This window comes from Cherax quadricarinatus, unplaced genomic scaffold, assembly GCF_038502225.1.
Source record: "Cherax quadricarinatus isolate ZL_2023a unplaced genomic scaffold, ASM3850222v1 Contig606, whole genome shotgun sequence".
In the NCBI taxonomy this organism is placed as follows: Eukaryota; Metazoa; Arthropoda; class Malacostraca; order Decapoda; family Parastacidae; genus Cherax; species Cherax quadricarinatus.
This window is the reverse complement of record NW_027195632.1, coordinates 34,059-53,622: the sequence shown is the minus strand read 5'-3', so window position 1 is coordinate 53,622 and position 19,564 is coordinate 34,059. Positions and strand designations below refer to the sequence as shown.

The window sequence follows — 19,564 nt, the reverse complement described above, 5'->3', positions numbered from 1 at the left end:
ACTCTAGATCTTCCCGTGGCTGTTCCAACCACAGAGCCAGGAGAGGAAACAGACGTCGTGGTTCTCAAACTAACCAGAACCAGGCTCATTCTTCCAATTCGGGGGAATCCGAGCACCTCAGTCTACTCGTCCAGTCGTGACAGTAGGTGATAATGAGTACACCATCCCAGTTCAAAATTCCTATGAAGCCTTTTAGCCAGTCTTGAGAATGACAACCCTGCTGCTGAGGTTGCTTCACATGTCTCTGACATAGAGGAATTTGGGGATGAAGTAGAAAATGCCTTCTCCGATGACAACCCACCTTTCTGTTTGCACATAACTCCTAATGAAACTATTGGTCCTTTGGTACAAGCTTCTATCCATAATGTGCCCATTCATGTGTTCATGGACTCTGGTGCCCAAGTTAATATCATCAGGTCTAGCTTGTTTAAAGAGAAGCAGTTACGATGTGTCCTCCTCGTTGAACCAACTGCTGTAACCTCCCTTAGTGGAGTAGCTGGTTCCCTCTGCAAGTCCGAGGTCAGACTTCGCTCTCCTTTTCTATCCAAGGTAGAGACTTTACTGCTGCTTTTCTTGTTGTTGACCAGATTACTTTCCCTGGTGACCTTCTACTGGGATTTGCTTCCATGCGAGACTTACGCATTGTGCTCGACCCTTACCGATGGCATGCCCAAATTGATGACTTGATTGTTTCATTTTGGGGTTACCAGCTTGGATCAGAAATCTGCCATACTGCCACAGAGTATGATGTATGGATTAAGTCCTTACAAGCCAATGCATTCTCCAGTAGCATACCCAAGCGGTCAGGCACTGGTAACTCTGTCACTCCCATCTGTGTTCCACCTACACCTTCAGATATGCAAGATAGTGTATTGCCTCAAGTGTCTGAGGATGCTCAGACTGCTTTGAGTACTCAGCCTATCCCTGCAATGTCTGCTAGTCCAAGTAGTAGTTTCTCCACAGGGGACGCTTTGTCGGAAAACGATTACTTGAAACTAGTAATGCCATCTCTTGTTGATGTCACATGCCGTCTGCAGAAAGACGTCTCTGTTGCAGCTAGTGCTCTCACTAGAGTGTCTGTTGTTGTTCCTTATGTTCCAGATGGTGATAACGTCCTAGTTGACAGTGATTCCTGCAAGGTCAAGGGTTTATTTGTTGAACCTTCCTTACACGTTGTAAGAGACAGTAAGATCCATTTATTCCTTGCTAACACTTCGGGTCACAGTGTTCGTCTCAGAGCAAATACCAAACTTGTTGACCTGGTGCACTATCCTTACCCTGTTCAAGTACAGGATGACATGCCACCTGACCAGTGGGTCAGTGTTATTTCAACAGGGGAAACCTCATCCACTCCATTGGATCAATCCATTCCACCAGTTGAGGAGAAAGACTTAGCTCCCACTGACTTCCTAGATGAAGCGAAGCATTTGTTGATGCTGTTGAACAAACGTTGTAAGGCCATTGCCTTACCAGGTGAGAAGATGAGTATAACGAACTTATTGTCCCATCGTATTCCACTTGAGCCTGGTACTAGACCTATCTATATACCTGCGTACAGAATGCTGCATTCCCAAGTTGCTGTCACAGAAGAATTGATCAATCAAATGCTCGATGATGGAGTTATTGCATATAGCAATTCACCCTGGAATGCATCCTTCATCCTAGTGCCTAAGAAGGACGATACTTGGCACCCGGTGATTGACTTTAGGAAGTTAAATGTGAAAACTATTCCAGATCGCTTCCCACTTCCTGTACTAGGTGATCTTTTACGCAATATCGAAGATAACAAAGTCTTCTCGACCCTGGACTTGTTACAAGGGTTTTGGCAAGTCCCTCTTCACGAGGACAGCCAAGAGCTAACAGCATTCTCCACTCCCACAGGTCATTATCACTTCCTTCAAATGGCTTTTGGATTACGATCCTCTCCTATCACGTTCTCTAGACTCATGACCAATATCTTTAGAGGTCTTATAGATAAAGCACTTATGGTGTACTTAGATGACGTAATCGTCATGTCCGAAGATGTGGATACACACCTGAAAAGACTTGATATAGTACTTGGTAAGCTTGAAGAAGCCAATTTAAAGATCAAACTGTCCAAATGTCAATTTTTCAGATCAGAAATTAAGTTTCTTGGTCACGTAGTCACTCCTAGAGGGGTTACGACTGATCAAAGTAAAGTAATGGCAGTACTAAATTTTCCATCCCCTAAAACTGCTGATGCTGTAAGATCCTTTGTGGGTCTAGCAGGTTTCTACAGATCTTTCATTGCTAATTTTTCTTCAATAGCAGCTCCTCTAGCTGAATTGCTTAATAAAGATGTTCCTTTCATTTGGACCTTCCATCAAGAAAGAGCATTCCAGACACTAAAAGAAAAGCTAACGTCCGCTCCCATTTTGAAATTCCCAGATTTTTCTAAGCCCTTCTATCTAACAACTGATGCTAGTTCAATTGGCATAGGTGCCGTACTAGCTCAGAAGACTGATGGCAAGTACAACACAGTTGCATTTGCTAGTAGAGTCCTTACGAAGGCTGAACGTAATTATACAGTAATGGAGCAAGAAGCTTTAGCAATAGTATGGTCTTTGAAGCACTTCCAAGACATTATTTACCAGTACCCTGTTCATGTCTTGACAGCTATGCACCACTGATACCTTTATTCCAGAACAAACAACCTACTGGAAGGTTAGCCAGATGGACCTTGACTATCCAAGAGTTCAATCCCACTTTTGAACATTTACCTGGCAAGTCAAACATAGTCGCAGATGCTTTATCGTGACATGTTAGTGTAGTTACTGCAGATCCTCCATTTACTGCAGAGGATGTAATGAATGCCCAAAGAACAGATCCCATGTGGTCTGGTGTGATTCGATTCCTGCTCCAGGAAGATCTTATTCTTACTGTGAAGCCACCAGCACCCATCAGTGACTTTGTAATGAGCCAAGAATTACTGTATCGAAAAGCCGAATTGGGTACTCCAAGTAGAAGAGTGTACCAGTTAGTTATTCCACAGTCACTAGTGAACGTAGCTCTACAGCTAGTTCATGATGCACCAGGTGTTGCACACCCTGGTATGGATTGTTCTGTGAAACAAGCCAGAATGAAGTACTTTTGGCCACATATGGCAACTGACATTTCAGAGTATGTTAAGAAATGTAGTGTTTGTATGCAACATAAAGGAAATGTCAATGGTCCTAATCCAATCCAAGTGTACCCAACCACTAGCGAACCATGGGAAAGAGTTGCCCTTGATTTGTTAACCAATTTTAAATGTTCCCTCCAAGGCAACAAACATCTGTGTGTTATGATAGACCATTTCACCAGATATTGTGAGTTAGTTCCTATTGCAGATAAGACTGCCGAGACAGTAGCTAAAGCATTTAAAGAATGCATTATCAGCAGGCATACCACCCCTAAGTCCTTAGTAACAGATAATGGAGGTGAATTCTGTAATGAGATTCTTGAAAATTTGTGTACTTTGTACAAGATCTCTAAATCCACCATTGTTCCTCATCATCCTGCCAGCAATGGGTTAGCTGAACAAACCAATAAGAAAGTATTACTTGATGTTTTGAGAGCCACTATCAACCCCAATAGTGAAACTTGGGATGAAGTTATACCAGATGTTCAATGTGCCATAAATTCTGCTTACAATGCTTCTATAGGTGATACCCCACATTATGCATTGCATGGTGTAGACAAGCGTTTACCCTATGAGTTGTTATATTCCACTCCGAAACCCAATTACAACCCTAATGATTTCATAGCAACTCGTACCAGCATAGCTCAGAGTGTTTTTAGAAGAATCCGTGAAACACTTCATAAATCAACAGCAGAATTTACTAGAGTAACTAATAGCCGTGCTAAGCCATCAAAAGTTAAAGTAGGTTCAAGAGTAATGCTGACAAATTTCAACAAAACATCCGAAATGCCTAAGCTCGATCAAAAGTTTGTTGGCTCCTATCGAGTTGTAAAACATATCTCTGGTAATAAGTATAAGGTTAGAGAAATTAGTACTGGTAAGTACAAAGAATTGCATTTAGATTGTATGAAATTAGTATGCGATGTTGATGATATTGCTACCCAGACTAATGTGACAGATGCTGAAAATCCTCTTGACTCTGTACCCCCTACCTCAAATACTCAATCAGATATTCAACCTGAATGTCATTACTCCTTGCGTACTCGACAAGTAATGAGAAACCCACAAGTATCTTTTGTAGATACTCGTTCAGATCTCCCTCAGTCAAGGCATGTGTTAACCATTGCAGAGGAATTCGATCCTCCCAGAGATGATAATCATTCTGCATATGTAAACCTCACCCTCGCAGAATTGGGTTTAAATGTACACAGTCTGTATAACTAGATGTCCGAAATGAAGGAAATTGTCAACTGTTTGTTATTAACTGATTAGTTTTTCAGAATTTTTTTTTTTGGTGTTCACGTTCCCTCCGTATTCTGAGAATTTGACAGTAATGATCTGAGTGCGCACCAGATGTCTTTGCTGTTAATTTCACCTTGTATATATATATATATATATATATATATATATATATATATATATATATATATATATATATATATATATATATATATATATATATATATATATATTTATTTATTTTTTATTTTTTTTTTATCATCACACTGGCCGATTCCCACCAAGGCAGGGTGGCCCGAAAAAGAAAAACTTTCACCATCATTCACTCCATCACTGTCTTGCCAGAAGGGTGCTTTACACTACAGTTTTTAAAACTGCAACATTAACACCCCTCCTTCAGAGTGCAGGCACTGTACTTCCCATCTCCAGGACTCAAGTCCGGCCTGCCGGTTTCCCTGAATCCCTTCATAAATGTTACTTTGCTCACACTCCAACAGCACGTCAAGTATTAAAAACCATTTGTCTCCATTCACTCCTATCAAACACGCTCACGCATGCCTGCTGGAAGTCCAAGCCCCTCGCACACAAAACCTCCTTTACCCCCTCCCTCCAACCCTTCCTAGGCCGACCCCTACCCCGCCTTCCTTCCACTACAGACTGATACACTCTTGAAGTCATTCTGTTTCGCTCCATTCTCTCTACATGTCCGAACCACCTCAACAACCCTTCCTCAGCCCTCTGGACAACAGTTTTGGTAATCCCGCACCTCCTCCTAACTTCCAAACTACGAATTCTCTGCATTATATTCACACCACACATTGCCCTCAGACATGACATCTCCACTGCCTCCAGCCTTCTCCTCGCTGCAACATTCATCACCCACGCTTCACACCCATATAAGAGCGTTGGTAAAACTATACTCTCATACATTCCCCTCTTTGCCTCCAAGGACAAAGTTCTTTGTCTCCACAGACTCCTAAGTGCACCACTCACTCTTTTTCCCTCATCAATTCTATGATTCACCTCATCTTTCATAGACCCATCTGCTGACACGTCCACTCCCAAATATCTGAATACGTTCACCTCCTCCATACTCTCTCCCTCCAATCTGATATTCAATCTTTCATCACCTAATCTTTTTGTTATCCTCATAACCTTACTCTTTCCTGTATTCACCTTTAATTTTCTTCTTTTGCACACCCTACCAAATTCATCCACCAATCTCTGCAGCTTCTCTTCAGAATCTCCCAAGAGCACAGTGTCATCAGCAAAGAGCAGCTGTGACAACTCCCACTTTGTGTGTGATTCTTTATCTTTTAACTCCACGCCTCTTGCCAAGACCCTCGCATTTACTTCTCTTACAACCCCATCTATAAATATATTAAACAACCACGGTGACATCACACATCCTTGTCTAAGGCCTACTTTTACTGGGAAAAAATTTCCCTCTTTCCTACATACTCTAACTTGAGCCTCACTATCCTCGTAAAAACTCTTCACTGCTTTCAGTAACCTACCTCCTACACCATACACGTGCAACATCTGCCACATTGCCCCCCTATCCACCCTGTCATACGCCTTTTCCAAATCCATAAATGCCACAAAGACCTCTTTAGCCTTATCTAAATACTGTTCACTTATATGTTTCACTGTAAACACCTGGTCCACACACCCCCTACCTTTCCTAAAGCCTCCTTGTTCATCTGCTATCCTATTCTCCGTCTTACTCTTAATTCTTTCAATTATAACTCTACCATACACTTTACCAGGTACACTCAACAGACTTATCCCCCTATAATTTTTGCACTCTCTTTTATCCCCTTTGCCTTTATACAAAGGAACTATGCATGCTCTCTGCCAATCCCTATATATATATATATATATATTTATTTATTCTTCCTCAGAATCCGTAGATTGCATGAATACAGATCGATCGATCAATTCCATCCCATAATGTACAATGATTTGTTCTTATAAGTTTTAATGCATTACGTTAAAACTGATTACATTAACACCCATTACGTAAAACTCATTTAACATTCAGTATGATACCATCCATTAGTTCTAAGTTATATATGAATTCGTTATTGTATAGAATCAGCCCAGAACCACCTGCCTGTTCATCCTATAGCTTAGTAGTGTATGTCGAGACGACATACGTAACATGACCGAGCTGTCAGCATAGTTGCTGATCCTCCTTTATATGTGTTGTATAGCGTATCATAGTACCATCCATGTGCTTTATATAGAAGATCCCTTAGACCTGTGACTGTGTGACGTCACGGGATGCTCCATGAGTAAGCCGGAGAGGCTACCTCGCTCTCAGTCTACGCATAGGCATAGTAGAAGGCAGGACATGCCAGGCTGGGCTCCATCTCCGATTACCACAGTCTCACAATATAGCATTACCATCCAACAAATGAGTTTACCTTATCCATCAATCTCCTACCTAACCCCACACGACAGGAAGACTATAAGATGAGGGGAGAATATAAGATGAGGGGAGAATATAAGGTGAGGGGAGAATATAAGATGAGGGGAGAATATAAGATGAGGGGGAACATAAGATGAGGGGAGAATATAAGATGAGGAGAGAATATAAGATGAGGGGAGAATATAAGATGGGAGAATATAAGATGAGGGGAAAATATAAGATGAGGGGAGAATATAAGATGAGGGGAGAATATAAGATGAGGGGAGAATATAAGATGAGGGGAGAATATAAGATGAGGGGAGAATATAAGATGAGGGAAGACTAAAAGATGAGGGGAGAATATAGGATGAGGGGAGAATATAAGATGAGGGGAGAATATAAGATGAGGGGAGAATATAAGATGAGGGGAGAATATAAGATGAGGGGAGAATATAAGATGAGGGGAGAATATAAGATGAGGGGAGAATATAAGATGAGGGGAGACTATAAGATGAGGGGAGAATATAAGATGAGGGGAGAATATAAGATGAGGGGAGAATATAAGATGAGGGGAGAATATAAGATGAGGAAAGAATATAAGATGAGGGGAGACTATAAGATGAGGGGAGAATATAAGATGAGGGAAGAATATAAGATGAGGGGAGAATATAAGATGAGGGAAGACTATAAGATGAGGGGAGAATATAAGATGAGGGAAGACTATAAGATGAGGGGAGAATATAAGATGAGGGAGAATATAAGATGAGGGAAGACTATAAGATGAGGGGAGAATATAAGATGAGGGGAGAATATAAGATGAGGGGAGAATATAAGATGAGGGGAGAATATAAGATGAGGGAAGACTATAAGATGAGGGGAGAATATAAGATGAGGGAAGACTATAAGATGAGGGGAGAATATAAGATGAGGGAAGACTATAAGATGAGGGGAGAATATAAGATGAGGGAAGACTATAAGATGAGGGGAGAATATAAGATGAGGGGAGAATATAAGATGAGGGGAGAATATAAGATGAGGGGAGAATATAAGATGAGGGAAGACTATAAGATGAGGGGAGAATATAAGATGAGGGAAGACTATAAGATGAGGGGAGAATATAAGATGAGGGGAGAATATAAGATGAGGGGAGAATATAAGATGAGGGAAGACTATAAGATGAGGGGAGAATATAAGATGAGGGAAGACTATAAGATGAGGGGAGAATATAAGATGAGGGGAGAATATAAGATGAGGGGAGAATATAAGATGAGGGGAGAATATAAGATGAGGGAAGACTATAAGATGAGGGGAGAATATAAGATGAGGGGAGAATATAAGATGAGGGGAGAATATAAGATGAGGGGAGAATATAAGATGAGGGGAGAATATAAGATGAGGGGAGAATATAAGATGAGGGGAGAATATAAGATGAGGGGAGAATATAAGATGAGGGGAGAATATAAGATGAGGGGAGAATATAAGATGAGGGGAGAATATAAGATGAGGGGAGAATATAAAATGAGGGGAGAATATAAGATGAGGGGAGAATATAAGATGAGGGGAGAATATAAGATGAGGGGTGAAAGTATTACAAGTGAAGTGAGGAAATTTATGTTAAATTTTTAAGCAGACAAATAATAAAGCGTAATATTAGATAAATAAAACAAAATCCACTGAGGTGGAATAAAAACTAAAGTTTGGTACCGCATGTTGTGTTTATTGTCTTATTCTCATGGTAAAGCAAAACACTGTCATGGTGTCTTTATTGTCTTATTCTCATGGTAACGCAAGACACTGTCATGGTGTCTTTATTGTCTTATTCTCATGGTAACGCAAGACACTGTCATGGTGTCTTTATTGTCTTATTCTCATGGTAAAGCAAGACACTGTCATGGTGTCTTTATTGTCTTATTCTCATGGTAACGCAAGACACTGTCATGGTGTCTTTATTGTCTTATTCTCATGGTAACGCAAGACACTGTCATGGTGTCTTTATTGTCTTATTCTCATGGTAACGCAAGACACTGTCATGGTGTCTTTATTGTCTTATTCTCATGGTAACGCAAGACACTGTCATGGTGTCTTTATTGTCTTATTCTCATGGTAACGCAAGACACTGTCATGGTGTCTTTATTGTCTCATATTCTCATAGTAACGCAAGACACTGTCATGGTGTCTTTATTGTCTCATATTCTCATAGTAACGCAAGACACTGTCATGGTGTCTTTATTGTCTTATTATCATGGTAACGCAAGACACTGTCATGGTGTCTTTATTGTCTTATTATCATGGTAACGCAAGACACTGTCATGGTGTCTTTATTGTCTTATTATCATTGTAACGCAAGTCACTGTCATGGTGTCTTTATTGCCCCATATTCTCATGGTAACGCAAGACACTGGCATGGTGTCTTTATTGTCTTATTCTCATGGTAACGCATGACACGGAGTTCGAATCTCCGGTACGGCTGGATAACATTAAGGACATGTTTCCATAAGACACCTGCTGTCCATGTTCACCCATCAGTATAAAATGGGTACCTGGGTGTTAGTCGACTGGTGTGGGTCGCATCCGGGGACAAAACTGACCTAATTTGCCCGAAATGCTCTGCATAAGAAGCGGCTTTCTATATAGTAGTATGTCACTGATGTCAAGTAGGCCTGTATACCTTGTACATGTACTTGTAGAAATAAAGATATTATTATTGTCTCGTGTTCTCATGGTAACGCTAGAGGCAGTCATGGTGCCTTTACTGTCATGTATTCTCATAGCCAGTACCACAAGGCACGGTCCTGGTACCTTTACTGTTTCTCGCCCTTTTAGCAGACAGACAAAAATACTAATCACCACGTTGTATCATTTTCTTGAGAACGTTGTCTTAGTAGGAGACACTGAAAAAAAAAAGCACAATAATTTCTCAGCTAAATCTTCCAGTGGGAACAAAACAACATGGTGCTCCAATTTAACAAATTTCAACTTCATCGACGGGTAAATAAGGAGAAATTCGATGCCACCACATGATTAAACTCTCTGGGACTGGGCAGGTAAAGATCTGAGAATAACAAAGCCATACCACCTATGATTTACATCGTATTAGTAATGCAAATGTAACCGAGACTGCGTCAATGATAGGACTCTTCGAAGCACTTAGGTTCTCTCGTCTGTCACACTGTTTGGTACTCAAGGTTCCGTTCAAGGCATGAGAGATATTCGAGGAGAAAATATAAAGGGATCATTTATTACTTGCATATAAGCGGTCAAATATATTTACCACTGGTAACGCCTTTAACAAAGCACTTAAAATGCACTCTCAGAGACGAAAGATGTATCTGATAATCTATACATGGAAAATACCCGAATGCCAAGTCCATAATTACCATACCAAAATAGTGAGAAGCTTAGAGTAAGCCTAGTGAAGAGCAGGGGCTGCCAGCACGTACAAGAAATATAGCAGAACACAGACAAGAAGCCTTCAAGACGAAACCCGGGTAAGATTTTGGAGGTGGTGCCTGATCAGCCATTGTTGCAATGCCAGCAATAGCCTAGTTGGTCAAGCGGTCAGCAAGGAAGTCTGGCCACTGCACTGACGGCCAGAACTCTCGAAACTGGTCACAAATATGTTACAGAAATATTAATAACAACGTGACAGTAACCAAAAACAAACAGTAACAAAGACAAGGCTGTGTTACAGACAGATTGACGGATAAATCAGTAGACAGTTAGGCAGATAAGCAGATAGAAAGGCATATATGGACATGTAAATAAATACTTGGGTAGATTAGTAGATAAATACACAAATATTAATGGATATAAAGTCAGAAAATAAATATTTAAATATGAAAGTATTTGTATAGATATGGAGGCAGAAAGAAAATGCTTAGGATTGATGGATAGATAGAAAATGCTAGAGGCAGAGGGATAGGCAGATAGATAGACAGACAGAGAATAATAAAAAGACAGGCGGATATATTTATTAACAAATAAATACAGAAAATACTAGAAAGGAAACAAACAGGTAAACAGATAATGTTAAAAATAACAGACAGTCAGTGAGACAGAATAAGTCAGGAAGACAGACATAGAATATTAGAAAGACAGAGGTAGATAGACCAAAAAAAAGAAAAATAGAAAGTGTGAGACAGACACTGACGAAATACCTCTACTTGACTCAACATTGTAAAACAAATATGAGCATAATCTAGGCCACGGTTTTACCGGGTTTAACGCAGAGTTTAACACACTTGACGCCACTTTTCTCTACCGGATATCCGCTATTTCCCGAGCGGACTTCCAGCGGTTTTGCTTTTGTACCCCGTGAGCTGATTGGGTTACCTGATGGGTAGATCTGACTGCTGGACCTCTCTGGTACCGCGTGACGTGACTGTGTGGCCTAATGAATGGACCTGAAGTCAGGCTTGAGTAGTACAGTGTGAGGAATACCTTGAGGGATACCTGTTTATCAGGGAATGAGGGTGAGGGAAGAGAAAGTTAATTGAGGTCTGCCCTGGTGAGGCTGACGCCGCATGGACAACACACCGAGAGGACATCTGGCCAGAAAAATGGTCCTAAGACAGGTAAGACCAGCTTCTGGAAGATGTGGGCTCTGATTACATCAAGAGCCTTCCATATCTGGTTCACCTACTAACTCGTCACCCAGCCAGCCGGATGCAAAGGCAAGAGGTCAACAGGATGGAGTAAGAGACATCGTTTTGCATTGTGTAAAGCTTTAGGAAATTTTGATTCGATAAAGTTGTACACAGAGCGAAATATCATCTCAGTAAAGGCTTGTTTTACGTTTGTCTTTTACTCCCCCCCACCCAGTCTCTGCTGCCACGCTTCTACATGTTTTGTACTGCGTGCTGGAACACACACCAACGCCCATGTTTCTTAACAGAAACTAGGTCAAACATCACATACTACTGCTTACTCAAGCAAGAGTACAAACACAGGGAGCCAGTCCACGAGCATGTTGTCTGCCAGCCTAAGAGGCTTCATCACCAATGTTGGTGAGCTCACGCACCGTCTCGTGAATCTTCACCACCTTAGCGTGGCTGTAGTAATGGAAGCATCACTGGACCACAGCATTCCTCATAACTTAGACTGGGTCCCAGCGGAATTGTTCTATTGTGTGTCCACAAGTCTATTCGTTCTCATACATGCTTTCATTCCTGAACATCGGGAAATTATATTCTCCTGGCTGTGCATACATCCCAGGACTTCTAAAGTAATGTATGCAGCGTGCAGGTTTCGTTGACAGGATGCAGACGCATTAAAATTCCTAATAGGAAACACAGACACCTCTCTTCTGTAAAATAGCCACCAACGCATTGTAGTTTCTGGTGGCCTCAATTTGTACTTTATACAGAGAGACAATTACAAGCACCATGCAGTCGTCGACCATTCACACAATTAACTCTGGAACTTCCCCTGACCCCGTGGTGACCGACCCTCCATGAAGACGTCGTTACTTACAGACTTCTTGGATATGCCGACTCAGCAGACCACATAACTGTCTCAATGAGCATCAAAACAGAGTAAAGGGAAGAAATGATTCACAGGACCTTGCTGTGGAAGGGAAACTAGATAATAATTCACTGCATAGTGCGCAATCACTGAATGATACATTTTTTCTCTCCACTGTTGTGTCAACAACCTGGTTCAAATGCGTTCACCAGTCAGTCCGTGTCTCCAACGCAAGTACACTATATCTTTCATCGACTGTATTTGTCTGTGTTTTTTTTTTTTTGCTACAATGAAGCAGTTGATGCCAGATACAAGGGTATGAAAGACATCCTTCTACCCACAACAAGACAACGATTTGCTATCTCTTGGTGGCAAGCAGACATATAAAAATTTGACATTAGGCAATGTGAGCTCAACGGTCTGGTTGTCTCTGGCTAAAGACCGACTGGAATATTCACCTAAAAATACCCTTCCATCTCTTAAGGCACGATAAAACAGACTTATTAACATCCCATCTGACTTCCTAGACGAAGGAAGATGACCTCCAAGACTAATTGCAAAAATTGTGTCAAAGTTGCTGAAGGCGACAAAATCAGAACTTTTTCTGCTTAAATACCTGGACACAGAAAAGTCTGTGGGTTTACATAAGATGAGCACCAGTGTAAAGTATGAACAGGGTGACCAACGTACCATTACTTCTCACACACTTTTACCAACTCTGCCCATCACGGGGCACACAGCCCTTTTTGTTGGAGATGACAAATGTAATCTCAATATACAAAAGAAAAAGTCTTGTAGCTAGAGCAACAGGTCAGTGTCATTGTTATCAGTAACTGGCATTGCAGTTTCTCTCTGCAGTGATGATGACGAACTATGGACTGGAATTAGCTGGAAAAGCAGCAAGAGAATCGACGTCATTACCTGGAGTTTATCTGGAGAGAGTTCCGGGGGTCAACGCCCCCGCGGCCCGGTCTGTGACCAGGCCTTCTGCTGGGGCTTCTGCTGCTTGTTCGGCAACACTGGCTGCAGGACTCTAAGAGACACAAGCCTACCGTCTTGAACGGCCTATTCACTGTCTTTTTCTCCGGATTCAAGACACGATGGTGGATCAAACAAAGTGATTTACCTCCAATACACAAATAACCCGCACATAAGGGAATGAGACTTATAACGACGTTTCGGTCCGACTTAGACCATTAGATCTAACGTTCCTAGATAACCTTCAACTCTGGAGAGATAAAGGTGGCTTTACTGTTGTATCCAGTACCAAGGACCTCCCATCTGACCCAAATTCTTGGGCAGCCAGAAGATACACCACACGACGGGCATCCATCACCATTTCAAAAATATCTCTCCACCAGCAATCAATCCTCAACTGATACTCGTCTGGAACAGAATTTACACAAACGAATATAAATCAAGTCAGTCGATCACGTGAAATTTCCGGCCCATAGATGGCTCTCACTTCACACTCTGTTTTATATTTGTTACTTAAAACTGCGTAAAGTAAACCCCTCTAATTAACGCCGCAAGAAAAGCTTTTGCTACCTTCAAGCTTTAAAATAAGCTGAAGGAGATTAGCATGTCTCTGCTTCTGTAAAAAAAAAACTTGTTTCAACTCTCATCCTTAATCTTGTGGAATTCTTACGTACATAAACAAGAAGGATGGGGGAGAGGGGAAGGGGGGAGGATGAGGGGAGAGAGTAAGGAGGAGGATGAGGGGAAAGGGTGAGGAGAGTGGGTACATGCTGAAGGAAACAGGTGAAGGATGGGACAAGAAGGGAAGGGGGGGGGAGGGAGGGGATAAATGGAAAGGGGAGGGTGGAAGGAAGAGGCAAAAAGGTTGGGTCAGTAAACAGGATGAAAGGAGGGAGGAGAGTAAAGAGAAGGGGTGAAGGGAGGAGAAGAGAGAAGGGGTGAAGGGAGGAGAAGAGAGAAGGGGTGAAGGGAGGAGAAGAGAGAAGGGGTGAAGGGAGGAGAAGAGAGAAGGGGTGAAGGGAGGAGAAGAGAGAAGGGGTGAAGGGAGGAGAAGAGAGAAGGGGTGAAGGGAGGAGAAGAGAGAAGGGGTGAAGGGAGGAGAAGAGAGAAGGGGTGAAGGGAGGAGAAGAGAGAAGGGCATAAAGTAATGTAAGTTTCATGGGTGAACTGTGTGTGTATGTGTGTGTGTGTGTGTGTGTGTGTGTGTGTGTGTGTGAAGGTGTGTGTGTTTCATGGGTGAAGTGTGTGTGTGTGTGTGTGTGTGTGTGTGTGTACTCACCTAGTTGAGGTTGCAGGGGTCGAGTCCTAGCTCCTGGCGCCTGTGTGTGTGTGTACTCACCTATTTGTGGTCGCAGGGGTTTAGCCACAGCTCCTGGCCCCGCCTCTTCACTGGCCGCTACTCGGTAACTCTTCCTGCTCCATGAGCTTGATCATACCCCTTCTTAAAGCTATGTATGGATCCTGACTCCACTACATCACTACCCAGGCTATTCCTCTTCCTGACAACTCTGTGACTGAAGAAATACTTCCTAACATCCCTGTGATTCATCTGAGTCTTCAACTTCCAATTGTGACTCCTTGTTGCTGTGTCCCATCTCTGGAACATTCTGTCTCTGTCCACCTTGTCGATGCCTCTCAGTATTTTATATGTCGGTAGCATATCCCCCCGATCTCTTCTGTCTTCCTGTGTCGTCAGGTCGATTTCCCTTAACCTCTCCTCGTAGGACATACCTCTTAGCTCCGGGACTAGTCTTGTTGCAAACCTCTGCACTTTCTCTAGTTTCTTTACGTGCTTGGCTAGGTGAGGGTTCCAAACTGGTGCTGCATACTCCAATATGGGCCTAACGTACACGGTGTGCAAGGTATTGAACGATTCCTTATTAAGATGTCGGAATGCTGGTTTGCTAGGCACCCATATGTTGCATCAGTTATTTGGTTGATGTGCGTCTCAGGAGATGTGCCCGGTGTTATACCCACCCCAAGATCCTTTTCCTTGAGTGAGGTCTGTAGTCTCTGGCCCCCTAGACTGTACTCCGTCTATGGTCTTCTTTGCTTTCCCCAATCTTCATGACCTTGTACTTGGTGGGGTTGAACTCCAGAAGCCAGTTGCTGGACCAGGCCTGAAGCCTGTCCAGATCCCTTTATGGTTCTGCCTGGTCGTTGTCCGATTGAAATCTTCTCATCAACTTCACATCACCTGTAAACAGGGACACTTCGGAGTTTATTCCTTCCGTCATGTCGTTCACAAATACCAGAAACAGCACCGGTCCTAGGACTGACCCCTGTGGCACCCCGCTCGTTATCGGCGCCCACTCTGACATCTCGCCACGTACCATGACTCGCTGCTGTCTTCTGACAAGTATTCCCTGATCCATTGCAGTGCCTTCCCTGTTATCCCTGCCTGGTCCTCCAGTTTTTGCACTAATCTCTTGTGTGGAACTGTGTCAAACGCCTTCTTGCAGTCCAAGAAAAACGAAATCTACCCATCCCTCTCTCTTTTGTCTTACTGCTGTCACCTTGTGTGTGTGTGTGTGTGTGTGTGTGTGTGTGTGTGTGTGTGTGTGTGTGTGTGTGAAGGGGTTCAACGATCTTGAAGGCTATTGTTAGCTAATGCTACTTGACTCTTAGACTTTTTTTTGTCACTGTCTCTGTTGAAAGGATTATGATATTAACGGCACTTTTTATTGTAAATAATAATAATAGTAATAAACGATGATGATGATGATGATGATGATGATGATGATGATAATAGTAATAATAATAATAATAATAATAATAATAATAATAATAATAATTTATCACTTTCGCACACACACACACACACACACACACACACACACACACACACACACACACACACACACACACACACACACACACACACACACACACACACACACACACACACACACACTGGACAGGCTGCAGACCTGGTCCAGCAGTTGGCTCCTGGAGTTCAATCCCACCAAGTGCAAAGTCATGAAGATTGGGGAAGGGCAAAGAAGACCGCAGACGGAGTACAGTCTAGGGTGCCAGAGACTACAAACCTCACTCAAGGAAAAAGATCTTGGGGTGAGTATAACACCAGGCACATCTCCTGAAGCGCACATCAACCAAATAACTGCTGCAGCATATGGGCGCCTAGCAAACCTCATAACAGCATTCCGACATCTTAATAAGGAATCATTCAGGACCCTGTACACCGTGTACGTTAGGCCCATATTGGAGTATGCGGCACCAATTTGGAACCCACACCTAGCCAAGCACGTGAAGAAACTAGAGAAAGTGCAAAGGTTTGCAACAAGACTAGTCCCAGAGCTAAGAGGTATGTCCTACGAGGAGAGGTTAAGGGAAATCAACCTGACGACACTGGAGGACAGGAGAGATAGGGGGGACATGATAACGACATACAAAATACTGAGAGGAATTGACAAGGTGGACAAAGACAGGATGTTCCAGAGATTGGACACAGTAACAAAGGGACACAGTTGGAAGCTGAAGACACAGATGAATCACAGGGATGTTAGGAAAGTATTTCTTCAGCCACAGAGTAGTCAGTAAGTGGAATAGTTTGGGAAGCGATGTAGTGGAGGCAGGATCCATACATAGCTTTAAGCAGAGGTATGATAAAGCTCACGGCTCAGGGAGAGTGACCTAGTTGCGATCAGTGAAGAGGCGGGGCCAGGAGCTTGGACTCGACCCCCGCAACCTCAACTAGGTGAGTACACACACACACACACACACACACACACACACACACACACACACACACACACACACACACACACACACACACACACACACACACACACACACTTGAAGAAAGTAAATTCTACTACCTTGTGGAACCCTGTGAAATTATCGTGACGTTATCGAGGTAGACAAGACTCCAGGTAGACTGGAGGACCTGGAGTACCTGGAGGACCTGGAGTACCTGGAGGACCTGGAGTACTCTACAATGGGCACCCTCCCTCCAGGAGTGCGTGGGGCGAGGCTGCTAGCAAACCCTTATTTATGATAAGATGATATCGGGAAGGGAAAGGTGTGTGTGTGTGTGTGAGAGAAAGAGAGAGAGAGAGAGAGAGAGAGAGAGATAAAGAGAGAGAGAGAGAGAGAGAGAGAGAGAGAGAGAGAGAGAGAGAGAGAGAGAGAGAGAGAGAGAGCTCTGGCTGTACCCTTCTCCAGAACATCACTCCATCTGAGATCATATTTACCCAGGATGACTCGAGTATGGAACACATTCATACAGCATAATGATGTCAACGAGATAAAGTCAGTTGATCAGATGAAAATGCTGGCCCACAGATGGCTCCAACTTCATCCTGTTCCCTACTTGTATGTCTCATAACAATAAAAATGCTTTCAAATGAGCTGATGTAGGTAACAGCTCTTAGCTTGTCAATAAAGTTAGGAATCCTTAACCTGTAAATAGCTTGTCAATAAAGCTAGGGATCCTTAACCTAACCTTGTCAAACCCTGTGTAAAAAAAGAAAGAGAGAGAAATTTGGCTGGCGAGTTACTGGTTTGTGAACCTCCGTGACAGGCCAGTTTCTGAAGAACCTTCGTAAGAAAAACACATCGATATTACCTCTTAGAATCTACCTTTGTTTTAGAACCTCTTAGAACCAACCTGTGGTGGAGTACCTCATAGAACCGACCACTGTTGGAGAATCTCTTAAAACTGACCTGTAGTGGAGAGCCTTATAGAAGCGACCTCTATGGAGAACCTGTAAGAACCAACCTTTGTTGAAGAACCATTAAGAACCGACCTCTGTTGGAGAACCTCTGAGAACCGACGTGTGGTGCTGGACTTCTCAGAACTAGCGTGTGCTGGAAGAGAAAGAGAGAATCTACAAAGGTTTACTCACCTATAGCATAGAGGAAGACGTCAAAGGCGGTCCGCAACACCCTGCTGGAGTCGAACCGCATGACGCCGACGAACTTTAACTTCTCCTACGTGACTACGATGTCTTTTGCGTCACTTCACTGTCTACTTGAGTCACTCTGATGGTTCCTGCGTCACTCCAATGTCTCCTGTTGTTAATTCGATGTACCCTGCGTCACCTCGATGCCTCCTGCAACCACTTCGATGTCACTTGCAAAACTTCGGTCCAGGGACCTGCTCGTCTCCTGCAGCCACGGTTCCAACAAGCGTTATACGTGGCTAGAAGACCAAGTTGCCGCCTCTTCGTGAAGGTCCTCGCCTGACTAGCTCCTGCTGTAAGATCCTTGGGGTCCTGAACAGCCAGAATGGCGAGTTAGCTCTGACGATGAATGTGTGTGGAGCCACTTAGCCCTTCCCTAATAACGCCACTAGTTGGTTCCCTTGTGGTTTGCACTCTCAGAAAAAATCTTTATTTTTCCAGAAAAGAGAGAGAAAGAGAGAGAGAGAGAGAGAGAGAGAGAGAAAGAGAGAGAGAGAGAGAGAGAGAGAGAGAGAGAGAGAGAGAGAGAGAGAGAGAGAGAGAGAGAGAGAGAGAGAGAGAGAGAGAGAGAAATGTGTATATAACTATTCTTGTGTATCTGTAAAGGTACCCAGAGAAAGTATCCTTACAGTTAAGTATATAAATACTGATACAGTTAAGGTTACAACGAATAGATTAAAAGTATGTAGTACTGTGTGGATAATATCCCTTGTTCAAGGATGAGGGGCTTCTAGCAATACATGTATAATATTTTGTATGTAATATCCAGAAACCAAGTCATCAAGGATTTCCTCTGTCAGATAAACTTCCGCTCTCACTACGTCACACCTCCACAAATCTGCATTTATTTTGTTTTTACAATATTTTCAACGATGAGATTAAGACGCTGATGTCGTATGAAGGAAGACTTTATCCTTGCTGCTGCTATTTTTTGATGCTGTTGGTCCTTCTGCTGCTGTTGCTGCTTCTGCTGCTGCCACCACTTCCTGCTGCACTAATCGAACGCAGATCCCCACAGCTCTTCCGCTGGAATAAGCGTCTGTTTCCCCCGCAGCGTCTGCCCTGACGGTGTCCTGTGCATGTGACGTCCTTCTGGTGTCTGTGGTCGCCTGTGCCTACCCACAGTCAGTCTGTAAGAAGGAAAAATGAAGGAGTGAGGACAGCTGCAACACATCCTGCAGCACCGGTCACCACCCTGCTCTTATGATGCAATTACAAGTACAGTCTAAGTTGAGACAGTTTGATGTACAGTCACCATGCTGCTGTCTGTGTTACCCATTGTGCAGAGTAGACTAAGTGTTTGTTGTTGTTAGTGTTGTTGGTGTTGTTATTGTTGTTGTTGTTAGTATTGGCGTTGTTTTTAGTATTGTTGTTGTTAGTGTTGTTGTTGTTGTTTGTATTGTT

At 42.9% G+C, this 19,564-nt stretch overlaps 1 protein-coding gene across 1 annotated transcript in view; it reads right to left on the bottom strand.

The window, feature by feature from the left end:
- The window catches only part of LOC128688477 (phospholipid phosphatase 1-like), a 90,028-nt gene extending 70,703 nt beyond the window's left edge, over window positions 1–19,325 (bottom strand). The window contains exon 1 of the mRNA XM_070080560.1: window positions 18,104–19,325. Coding sequence (XP_069936661.1) covers window positions 18,104–18,164 — 61 coding nt within the window. The 5' untranslated portion in view covers window positions 18,165–19,325. The remainder of the gene's footprint in view (window positions 1–18,103) is intronic.
- Between the last annotated feature and the right edge of the window lie 239 nt (window positions 19,326–19,564).